Source organism: Centrocercus urophasianus, unplaced genomic scaffold (genome assembly GCF_019232065.1).
Source record: "Centrocercus urophasianus isolate 14NV4802_14NV808 unplaced genomic scaffold, USGS_Curo_1.0 seq_394, whole genome shotgun sequence".
NCBI lineage: Eukaryota > Metazoa > Chordata > Aves > Galliformes > Phasianidae > Centrocercus > Centrocercus urophasianus.
This window is the reverse complement of record NW_024884971.1, coordinates 26,524-38,373: the sequence shown is the minus strand read 5'-3', so window position 1 is coordinate 38,373 and position 11,850 is coordinate 26,524. Positions and strand designations below refer to the sequence as shown.

The window sequence follows — 11,850 nt, the reverse complement described above, 5'->3', positions numbered from 1 at the left end:
TGCGAGGAGCACCGCGTGATTCAACTTCCACACGGCACCAAAGAGCAGGGAAGGGCAGGAACAGCACACACCCTCATTTCAGCTCCTTTCCATGCCTTCGTTTGTGCTTGGGTGATTTAACGCTAACGTCGGTTCCTGGATGGACACGCGATGCCGACAGCCCTCTGGTAGAGAGATCCCTTAATGGCAGCTCGTACAAGATTTGGTTGTATCTCATTTGTTGGTCATTTACAAGCAAGGCTGTTTCAATCAGTTGGTAATTTTTCAGAAGGCGTTTTGATTAAATAAATAACGAGAGCGCGAGCGCCGAGCGTTGTTTTATTATTCAAAAAACCTCTGCAATCATAAGTGCTCCATTGATTGAGCTTTCCAAGTGCCCTGCACATAAATAACCATTCAAGTAAATAACGCCGTCGAAACCAACAGTGGCATTCGCCAAAGGAAGGCAGCTCTTGCTCAGGTGTGGGCAGGGAGGGGTCATGAAATTCCCTTCTATCGTATGCATGGAGAGATCCATGTCCAACAGGAGAACGATGACTGTGAGAGCAACAAACGTTGTTAGGGTGCTCCAGTGGGTGCTGCTGTTGCCTCATTTGAAGCCGATGTTGTGTTTGATATTGGGTGTTTCTAGATTGCTGGGTATCACAGGGCTCCCCCAGCCCTGTAGGTCTATAGGGATTGGCCCCACCGAAGGATGGAGAGCTTTGTTGGGATTTTATCTGTGGTTTACCAAGACACATAATGAATCGGTGCTAAATCTGAACCTCAAAAAGATGCTGGTGTTTAAAAACAGGAAAGCTGTTGCATAATAGGGGAAATTGAGATGAGAATCCTTTATACGCCACGGTTACTTCAGAAGCAAGAATAAACAATATTTAAAAATGTATAAACACAGATGGCATATTTTCCTTAAAAAAAAAAAAAGAAAGAAAAAAAATGAGAAAGTTTTGAGAAAAATAAAAGCCTCTTAAAATAGAATACAATATGAAAAGAAGGAGAAGTAGGTCACCAAAAAAAAATAAAATAAAATAAAGGGAATTCAAAGTGAGGGAGGAAATAACAAAGTGGAAATCAAAGACAGAGCACTGTGCAGCAGCATGGGGTTGTCACTGGGATCTGTATCTCTGGAATGGGAGTGGGAGGAGTGCAGTCCCTGCCCTGTGGTGATGGCAGTGGTGAGGATGGTCCTCTTGGTCCACTGTGCTGGGGATTTAAAAAGCAGAGTTGCATTGCCTGGGAGTCACTGAGGAACAGGCGTGGAAGGGGAGAGACGTTTGAAAGACTCATTTATTTGCATCATTAACCATTTTAACTGCCTCTTTCAGATAGCAACGATTGCAACGGTTAGGAGAGCAGGTGTTGGAGTAATAAGGGCGATTGAAAAGTGTTGGATGGTCATTATTATTAATAGTGATCATAAAAAGGAAATAGGGATGCGTATACGCCCTGTGTTCTTTTATGCCCTTCTGTTTTATGGACTGGTGGATCTCCTAGCTGGGCTGTCCCAGGGTGAGCTGCTTCGGTCCTGTCCAACCTCAGCATTTGAAGGCGTTCATTCTCCATTCAGAATCAGTAGCAAATTGTGGTCAGTCGTGTCCTGCTGAAACCTCTGCAGTGAGAACTTAGCGCTTAATAGATTCCAGAGATAGAAATACAAGTTCGTTTGGTGGTGTTAATTTAAAAAATATTCCCAGGGATGAGTAAACACACAGGTTGTAATAAGGCACAGATTGTGTGGAAACAAGCTGATTCTGTAAAAATAGTGCTGATGGAGCAGCACCTCTGCTACTGCATCAAGGTGAGTGTGTGGAGCCTGTGACGTTCTTTGGAGAATGCGTGTGGCACGGAGGGAGCTTTGGGTTAACAGGGACCCAACAACCGGTGGGAAAACTGAGCCAGAGAAACGCAGCGTGGAAATGCCACACACCTTCCGAACAATGAGAGTAATTAAACTCTGGAGCACTTTAACAAAGGAAATGATGAATTTGCCATCGCTTGCTGTCTTTGAGTGGAGATTGGATGGGTTCCTAGAAGATAAGCTTTAATTCAAGTGCACGATTGGACTCTGTAGTGTTAAATTATGGATAAGATGAGTAACTCCCTCCACCAAAGGACTGAGGGGTGCGATATTCTGACATATGTTAAGCAGTAAATCAGATTAGACTATTGGAGCGGCCCCTCTTAGCCCCGGAGCCCATAAATATTCACTTCCATTATAATTAGCTCTTGCACCGCTTGCACTCCGGTTTACCAGGTGACCATAGAAACGTCAAAGTGCTTCGAAGCAAATCTTGTTGCTACAGGAGAACATATGGATTGTGTCCTTGGCTTTGGTGAGAGCTGGATCGTTCCAGGAAGAAGGCACAGCCTCCGACCCAGGAAGGTTGGGACCTCGCTCTAATCTCACCCTTAGGCTCTACAAGGGAAAATGGCAGCTCTGGCTCTCAAGCTGCTATTTATTCATTCGCACTTAAGGCTACATTTCTTGCTGAATCAAAGGCTTTAGCAGCAGATCTTGTGCTTTTAAGTCGGCTCTGTTTGATGAGGGCAGAGTGGTGGTTTCTCCTTTGCTCTCCCAGCCCCGCGGAGGACCTTTATGCTGGTGGGCAGTGAGGGAGATGTGGGGCAGAGAACTGGGGAACCACTGCACCTGGATCATTGCAGTAGGGCTGGGATGAAGCATGCCCACCCCACCCTGAAGCCTTGAGCTCCTCGCTCCAGGCACACAACGCCTCTCAGGGCAGAGCATCACTACGGGTTGCTGCTTGTGGAGGGTTTTCATGCTGTTTATTGAAGGTGTTTTATTTCTGAATTGTAGCTTCAGGTTAAATTCCTCCCTGTTGAAGCCGGCGGCTGCAGCAGCACCTCAAAGCTGCGGAGGTATTGAATGTGAGGGAGAGACTTTTTTCTTTGCTGAGAATCAGCATTTTGTGTGGTTTGTTGCCACCAGGAGCAGGATTAGAGTCCCTGCAGGAAAACTGGCAAGAACAGCTTTCTCTTTTTTCTTCTTTTTTTTTTTTCTTTCTGCCTTTAAGTTGAGCAAATAAGTCAATGGAGGGAAAAATGGGGAGTGTGAGCACCCAGCAGGCTGGTGAACCATTCCTCTGCCTGTCTGCTTTTAGCTCTGCTCCACATCCCAGTTTGGTGCAGGAGAAGGGGCGCTGCTGGCACCTCTGGGACTGCCCTCTGCCCCACTGGTGCTGGGGGAGCAAAGGAGCAGGGATGCAGCATTGGATGTACAAGGGGTTTCCTGGAGCTGCTCTGGACACTGCTAGAGTGTCCACACAGTGGGAACAGCAAGCAAACAAAGCCTGTTGATATTAGTAAGTCATGAAGGTGTATCGGTGTGGAGTCAGCAGACAGTTGTGTTTAAAGTGAGGAGTACATAGGAGATATCTGTGTTGTTATACATAGGTCTACCATGTATGAAAAGGCATTTGTATATTCAGATGGCTCAGGACATGATCTTGTCATAGAACGCCAATGTGTTAAAACATGCTGCCTGTACAGTGGGAGCAGAAAAGCAACAGGTTTTCATTCTGTGTGGGACAGTAAACGTGATAATCTTCCCCTCTCGTGCTGTTTTGGGTAGCAGCCTATCACCACACACTGCAGTACTGGGCCATGTTGCAACAGCAAAATGGAGATCTCTGGAAAACCACTCCAGGATCAGTGAGGGGCTGTGTGCTTCTTGCTTTCTGCAGTGCATTTAGCTCAAATGTGTTCTGTTTGCACAGTGTGTGGTTTTCCTCCTAGCCAGGCCCACAGGCTGACCCTGGGATGTATCTTGCTTGCTTGCCTGTTGCTGATAATGGCTCCTCGATTAGGATTTGGCCAACAGCTGTGATGCTGTGAAAAGCTGCACTGATGTGGATGGTGGGAGTTGAAAGCAGGGAGCAGCGTGAGCACGTGTGAGATGGACCATGGCACCCTGCACACCTTCCAAGCGCCAGCCACTATCATTGTAAGCCCATGTAAGCTGAAGGGTGTTCGGTTCACAGGCTGCCCTTTCCTTAGTGATGAGTTCATGTAGAACAGGAGACCTGAATATGCATTTGGAGTCCGTGGAAGTGCTCCAGAACCGTGGACATGTTGCACTCGGGTTTAGTGGCACGGTGTGGTTGGGTTGGGATTGGGCTCGGTGACCTTGGAGATCTTTTCTAACCTTAATAATTGTCTATGTGAAAACAAATGGGTTCTGCTGGTTTGAGCTGAGCTGCGCTCACACCAATGCTGCAACACGCTGTGCTGTGGGTGTTCCTCCCCATCAATTAGAGCTCCATCCTAAAAAACGAATGCACAAAATGGTTCAATGAGCGCATAACACTCCCATTAAATCAGTGTGACTCCTCATGCACTTCAAGTAAAGCCTGTATGCTGTTTAGCAAGCTTTTAACCTATTCATTCACACTGCCAAGGGAGTAGTGGAAATATTAAGCACTGTAAATGGAAGTGAAAAGGGGAAAAACAAAGAAAACACATCAGGAAATGAGAAATCAGTACAAGGGCATGGGGAGGTGCAGCCACAGAGTGTGAGGATGTCCTGGGAGGCCGAGGAGCCCTGGTGCTCACCGAGCAGCAAAACATCACCAGCAAATAAAAAGCAGGAGAACCATCTGATCCCTCAACAGAAGACTGAGAAGCCCACCAGACCCTTTTCTGAAGATTTCAACAAGTGCTGATGAAAACTGTGGATGTGGACCTGAGAAAGAATGGCATCACTAGTGCTAGTGTGTGCCCCAGTGCTTCCCAGTGCTCACCTGCAATTGACTTGAGATTTCGTTGCACAATAGAGAGGTTCTGTGCCAATTACTACAGTGCACTGTAATATAGATCTGAAAACCTGAAACAAGCTTTGAAAGTAGAAGCCATGAGCTGAGAGAGGAGACTTGAATCGATTCTTCAGTCAAGCACCCAGCACAGAAAAAGCAGCTGCACAGTTTAATTGCTGCTTTTATTCGTGGCACAACCACGCTACTTTTAAACATTCAAATATTTATTCTTTGTTTCTTTTGCCATTAACACTTAAATGCTTTGATCTCTCATATTGAAGAACTCCAGATTTTTGCTTGCTGTGGAACCAGATTTAATTCAGAGCAAAGACAGCCCATAATCACAGCCCGTGAACGTGCGATCAAAGAAAATGAATACATCTCTCATGAATCAACAAGCTAGCAGGGGACAGATTCAGACATCACCACAGTTCTGGGCCAGCACTTCAGACCCTTCCCCACTGCTATTTTCATTAGCAAAGAGCTTAATGTTGGTAAAGCTCTGCAGTACTTTCTCCTTAGAAGCTGCTACATGAAGTAATTACCAATGCAGCAAACATCAGGGATGTGCAGACGCAGGAAGATTCAATTACTTTTGTGGTTTTGCCCAATAATCAGCAATAGATTTTTTTTTCCTTCAATTTCGATGCTCGTGTCTTTGCATTTTGGGATGTTATTGTCCCTGCTGCACGCGGTGACCCACCTTGCCACATGATCTGCCTTAAGAATTGGGAAGTACATGGCAGTTCTGTTATAGAGCAGAGTATTTTAAGAACATACGTCTAACATAAAAGAAAGACTGCATGAAAATATCCTTCAACAGAACTGTTTTTATTGTGTAGTGAAAGACTGCATCTAAAACCAGAGGAAGAGGAATATCAAACAGCAGATTTTACCTATTACGTATAAACAAAGAAGCTGTTGAGATTTGAGTGTGTAGATTTGTTACTCAAACAGAAAAGAAGCAGTGACTTGGACTTCCATCTGCATTTGATCAACTGTTAAGAAACAAGGTAACATAAGGGTGCAGCATCTCAAAAGACTGGCAAACAGAAAAGAACCTGGAGATTCATCTAGTATATGCTATGGGATGGCCTGGTAAGGTGAGCAATCAGCTGGCAGTTTTATCACTTTCTCCATTCTCTATTAGTTTCCTTTTCTTTTCATCCGTTTTCCTCTTGAAGATGCTATCTCTGTAGAACTGAAGTTCTTTGATGCTTTCCCTGATGTCATCAAGCGCTCTGAAAGAGAATTAAGGAGAGTTTCAAAATGCCTGCACACGTCTCCAGCTACATCTAGATTCTAATGCTTCTAAAAAATTCCAGGCAAGAAATAAAGAAATAAAACTCTGACATGCATGGATCACAAATCTGTCAGAAATAAACACAAGCCTCGCTATTCTTAGGTACTTGGAAAGCAATAAAAGTCTACCAAGGCTGGCATACCAGAGAGTAATGTACAGCTTATTAGTTCGTGTCACTGTGGGACATGGAAGCTCTCAAAAGCCAGCAGGTTCTACAGCTTCAACTATTAAAAGCAATTCACCATCGATCCAAGACGACAAAGAGACGAGGGCTCAAGAGACCTGTTTGCAGCTCCTGCTTTGGCCACTCATCTGCTTTCTCCATCAGCACAGGTGACTGACTTGTCTGGACCCAGTGCCTTTTGTTACTGTGCTCTGCCTGCTCTGCCTGTGCAGTACTAGCAATCTTACTGCAGGTTTTCACTGTGCAGCACACCTACCTGTGACTCCCACCACAGCCTGCTCTCCTGCCTAGCAAAGCCACCTCAAAACAAAGAGGTAAAGATGCAGCTACTTCCTTTCACTGCAATTTAGGAAAAGTCAGAGCTGCACGTACCAAATAACACCTACAAAAAGGCGGAGTAGGTGTTCCAGTGCACGGGTGTGCAACTTCAGTCTGAGCAGATGAAAGAGCAAAATGGATACACTCATTGTGCATATGGATTTAACAAAGCCTATGGATCCCAAGTTTTACACAAGACCCACAATCTCTATTCAGAAGAGCTCGCAATATTAGCAAATGTAGCTTTCTAGAAGTTACGTGTCAATACTACATAGAACATTTCCTTCAAAAACCTCAAAGCAAGCCCATCTTTTAAGGATGCCTCAGATGCTGGCAGGAGCGAAACTCAAAATGAAACCCTTTCACAGAAAGGAGAACAAGCTCTGACATATTACAAACTCAGGAAATAGCCAGGAACAGAACTCTTATCTCCCTATGTGCAGTCTTCCAATTTTAGAGTATCTATGAACAACTTTTGCCCAATTCAAGGACAGAAAAGAAGCCCCGTTCAGCTAGCTTTTTCATGTGGTTTCTCACCGTGATGCCTAAGAAGTGATAGATGTATCCACACTGCCAAACAAGCATTGTGGCTTGAATAGTAAACACATGGAACGAGAACAGATAAGGACGTTTTTGATTCTCTGTATTTTTGTAATTCCTTTCCTTACGCTACCCAAGCTTTTGGCTGGAGAATACAAACTGTGTGACAGGGTGCACAATCGTACCACCTCTGCTGCCTTTTTCATTAGAACAAACATGACTGGAAATCAAAGGAAGCACACAGCTCCACATTCTGCCCATGAGGCGCATGGTTCCTGCGTGACAAGCCGTGCTTTGTTAGAGATAAAAGTAGGAACCTCACCTGTGAGAAGCTGCTTTCTTTGGTGCAAATTCATATTCTTCTGGATACCAGCGTCTGTAAGCGGAAAGAAACCTCACTTTAAAAGGAAATTGGGATTCAGTAACATGCCCAGGGGCTGCTTTGGGTTTGTTACAATTGGTGAAAGAAGCTCAGAAGTTAAACTGGCACACAGGGAAGGCACAAGCCTGTGAACCCAAGCACTACAAACACCAGAAGACCCCACTCTGAGTTGTTTATGGCTCATTCTGTCCATCAGCCTGAACAGAAGAGAGGAAGATATGAAAGAATGAGACGGCCATGCATTGCGCTGTGTGCCTGGAGCGAGGAGCTCAGGGCTTCGGGGTGGGGTGGGCATGCTTCATCCCAGCCCTACTGCAATGATCCAGCAGCCTTCAGCCTTGTTTTAGAAAGGTGCATGTCAGTGCCACGTCACAGGCTCCCCTAGATTATCTTCTATAGAGATATTCAATTTGGAGAATATTTACCTGCAAAGTTCTTTGACGGTGCTCACATCAATGATCCTGTAATGAAGATGCCGCATGAACTGAGGCATGTACTTGTCAAGAAACTTCTTATCTGCATGAACAGAGTTACCTACAAAGACACAGAACGAGACACTTCTTCAAAGGCACTGCAAAGCTACTATGAGCATCTAAACTAGAAACAGGCTGAGCAAGCTTGGGAAAGATCATAGGGTATGAAAAGCTATTCACAAGCAGCTCATATATCTCATTTTCTAGCAAATATGATTGTAAAGGTTTGTCAGATTCTCATTTCAGGATCACACATGGCTTAAATACATAATCCCTATATTAATTCTTCAGTTACTACAATTTCTGTCACACAGATAAGTATCAAAGCATTACACAAGAATCGGGTTTTCCACCGAGCGAAAAGAGGCATCGGTATTAATTTCATGTAGGCAGAATCCCAAGGCCATATGTAAACGTCCCGAGTGCAATGCCAGGTAACAGGACAGCTGGAAGGTTCATGTTTGATACTTGGTTTGAAGGAAAGATGCTGTTCAGTTTACAGTTCAGATTTTTACAGTTGCTATCGGCCGTTAAGTTGCCCTTCCCAATTATAACTGTACAATGAATCATTAATGCTCAAAAGAACTTTCAGCTTCCTGCAGTAACGACATGCAACACCTTTAGGGAACCCATGGAATAGATGATGCCATTACTAAACCTTTCTCCACTTGCAGATTTTGATTTGCACGCTAGATCTCTGCGCAGAAAACCAAAGCATCCCTGCCATGTGCATCAACCAGCCTTTCAGCATCCAGCTGGGAACTGCAGGAGGGATGACATTATTACTATTGTTAAGAAAGAACCCATTTTACCTGCAAGAGGACAGAGACCGGGGGGCGTCTGTTGTCGTACAAAGGACAGAAACTCATACTCCGCCTGCTGCAGTGAAATTTTACTCTCCTTCACAGCCTTAGTAAGGCCAGACTGCAAGAAAGAGCCATCCGTCAGAAATGAGACAGACATTATCTTCACAGATATTTCTAGAAATGCTCAGCAGCAAAAGATCAGGCAGACGTGCGCTGCTTGCTCCCAGCACGGCCGGATGAGGTAAGAGGACAAATTCCCTCTGTGTTTGATAATACTCTGGCAGGTCCAATGGCCTTTGTTCACTCTGGATATCTTTAGGGCACCTCTTCAAGACGTGCAAACCATCACAAGTGAAGGTGACCACAGAACTTTCCTAATGACAGCGACGTTCCTCTGAGTTTCCTCTCTGTTGCTGAACTTTCTGGGGCGTTACTCTCAATTACTGAGCCATTATGCAAGCCTCATTTACACACCTGCATGTACATGATCCAGGAGAGTATTATATTTCTGCCTAACGAGAGGCATTCGCCTCCCCAGCATAGAGCAGTATGTATAAATAAACAGAAATAATCAGAATCCTGGCTTAAGTGTTTATCAAGATTCCTATAAATCAGAAAAGCTCCTTGCTGCTTTTTTTTTCTTTTTTTTTTTTTCCAATAGTTAAATGTCAAATCTGCTCTAAGTGTTCTCAGTGATTTATTTCCATCTGGCTATGCTATATATTTCCGTGACTGTGCCGCAAAAATCTACTTGACAGATCCAAGTGGTGGTTAAAAAATTCATTATGTGGCTGCATTTTCATCTATATTCTAATTGCTTCTCTTTTCTTAGTCAATTAAAAATAAGTAGCTCCTCAGGAGCAGCGATAACGTACGCTACCATCTCCAATTCACTTGTGAGCTGAAGTTGAGTTTGTGTCCTCAACTGCAGAAGGGGGAAAGCTCCCATCACAGTAAATTAATATTCATTTTCCAAACCCTTGCTAATCCTTCCTAGGGAGAGTAAGATGCTAAAGGGGGGAGGGGGGAGGGGTTGTGAGTGTCTTAAAACTTCAGCACTTAATTGAAAACTGCCTTGAATTTAAATTTGTAATCAAGGATTTGAAAATCCATTCACTTTCTTGCTAAGGGCAAGGAAGAAGTTTTCCTTGGTGACTAAAAGAACCAAAAAATAATCTATTCTTGCAAAAGTTAAGTTTTCAGTGGAAAAAAAAAAAATAAAACTAGGCTTACAACGCTGAGGGGGACAGGCAAAAACACAGTTAATCAGTCTGTTTAGTTATACAAGTGCCTTAATTTTCACTGATAAGTTTGCTTTTTGCCAGCTCTGGACAATTCTTTGCCAACTTTGTAGCTACTGTTAGCTGGGGCTTTGCAGCAGGTCCTGCTCTTCTCTGTAAGAGCTGTTCTGTGCTTATTTCACGCCATGCAGAGGAGGTCTGACAGGAGGGGCTGGCTGAGGAGTTGCAGGGAACTGAATCCAACTTCTTAATCTCATGCTGAGGGCCACAATGCTTTGAATGTGGCAATTAGCAGCGGGCATCAGAGAGCTGGATCCTATTCACAGAGCCGCCCAGGCTTATCTCACCCGGTCTGCAGCTTTCTGTGTGCTGTTGCTCTGTCCCTCTCCTGGATCCATTCACTGCCTGTTGTCCTTTGCTGATGATTCTCAAGTTAGAAAGCAGCTTTGAGCACTATTCAGACTTATAATCACAGAATGCTTTGGGTTGGAAGGGAGCCTCAAGGGCCGCCTGGTGCCGCTCCCTGCAGCGCACAGGGACACCCACAGCTCAGCAGTGCTCACAGCCCCGTCCAGCCTGACCTTGGCTGTCTGCAGGGACGGGGCACCACCGCCTCTCTGGGCAACCTGTGCCAGCGCCTCACCGCCCTCACTGCCAAACCTTCCTTATCTCCAATCTAAATCTCCCCTCCTTCAGTTAGAAACCATTTCCTTTCGTCCTGCCACAACAGACCCTGTCAGAGAGCCTGTCCCCTTCTTTAGCAATAAGCCCGGATACCAACCCCACAACCAAGCAGTTCCCAGCGTTACAGACACACAAACACGGCTGCAGCGTGCCCTGAGCGACACGTGGGACTGCGGGAACAGCCTCACAGCGCGGCCCTTAGGCTCAGAACAGCTCTTCTCCCTCTGCAGCTGAGATCACCACGAGCCATAACTCCGACCTGCGCCGTTCCCCGGCCGTACCTTGCCGTGGTGCTCCTTGCACCACTCGGACATGCCATCCAGCAGCTCGTCGGGCTGTTTGATGATCAGATTGGGGCCCTGCGGGGAAGAAAACGGCGACGCTCAGCGGATCCCATCCCGAGGATCGCCGCCCTGGGGACGCCGAGGCTCCCCGGACCCGGCCGCGCTTACCTCGGCCAGCACGTTGAGGTCGGAGTCGGTGATGAGGCAGGCCATCTCCAGGATCTGGTCCTTCTCCACGTCCAGGCCCGTCATCTGCCACACAGCGGAGCGGCACCGTCATCGCGGCCTCCCCCCCTCCTCCCCCTCCACGGGCCGCCCCGCCGCCCTCCCCTCGACCCCCTCGCCCCCTACCCCGGCACGCCCCGCACCTCCAGGTCCACCCAGACCATTCGCTGCCCCATGCCGCCGCCTCCGGCCATGGCCGCCGCCCGCCGCCGGCCCCGCCACAGCCGCCCGGCGCAGCTCCGCAGGCGACCGAGGCCACCGCGGCTGCCGCCGAGCATCGCGGCCAGGCCGCAAAGCGCCGCCGCCGCACTACATTTCCCGGCATGCCCCACGGCGGCGGCCCCAGGGCGAGAGCGGGGGGAGAGCGCGAGGGCCGCTGGGAGCCGTAGTTTGGGCCGCGGGGAGCGCCGGGAGCGGCGGGCGGGGCGCGACGCGGGACCTCCCTCAGGGTACCTCAGGGTACCGGGGGCTCCGCTGCGAGGTACGGGGCGGCTTAAAATCTTGTTTGCTTCTACCCTTAGGGAAATGCGTGAGGCTGCAGCTGGTTCCCGCGTGGCTGCAGTTAAACCAACCCGGTTCCGCTTCCCAGCCACCGCAGGGAATTTTCGTGAAGGAATTACACCATCAAAGGATAAAAC

At 47.0% G+C, this 11,850-nt stretch overlaps 1 protein-coding gene across 1 annotated transcript; it reads right to left on the bottom strand.

Annotated features, from left to right (window-relative positions):
* Window positions 1-5,582: 5,582 nt before the first annotated feature.
* REXO2 (RNA exonuclease 2) lies at window positions 5,583-11,490 on the bottom strand. Its single transcript, XM_042832753.1, has 7 exons — window positions 11,356-11,490; window positions 11,156-11,239; window positions 10,985-11,062; window positions 8,785-8,896; window positions 7,925-8,033; window positions 7,440-7,493; window positions 5,583-6,013 (listed from the first exon to the last, which is right to left on the bottom strand). The coding sequence occupies exons 1-7, from the start codon at window positions 11,488-11,490 to the stop codon at window positions 5,884-5,886; spliced, it is 702 nt and encodes a 233-aa protein (XP_042688687.1). The 3' UTR covers window positions 5,583-5,883.
* Between the last annotated feature and the right edge of the window lie 360 nt (window positions 11,491-11,850).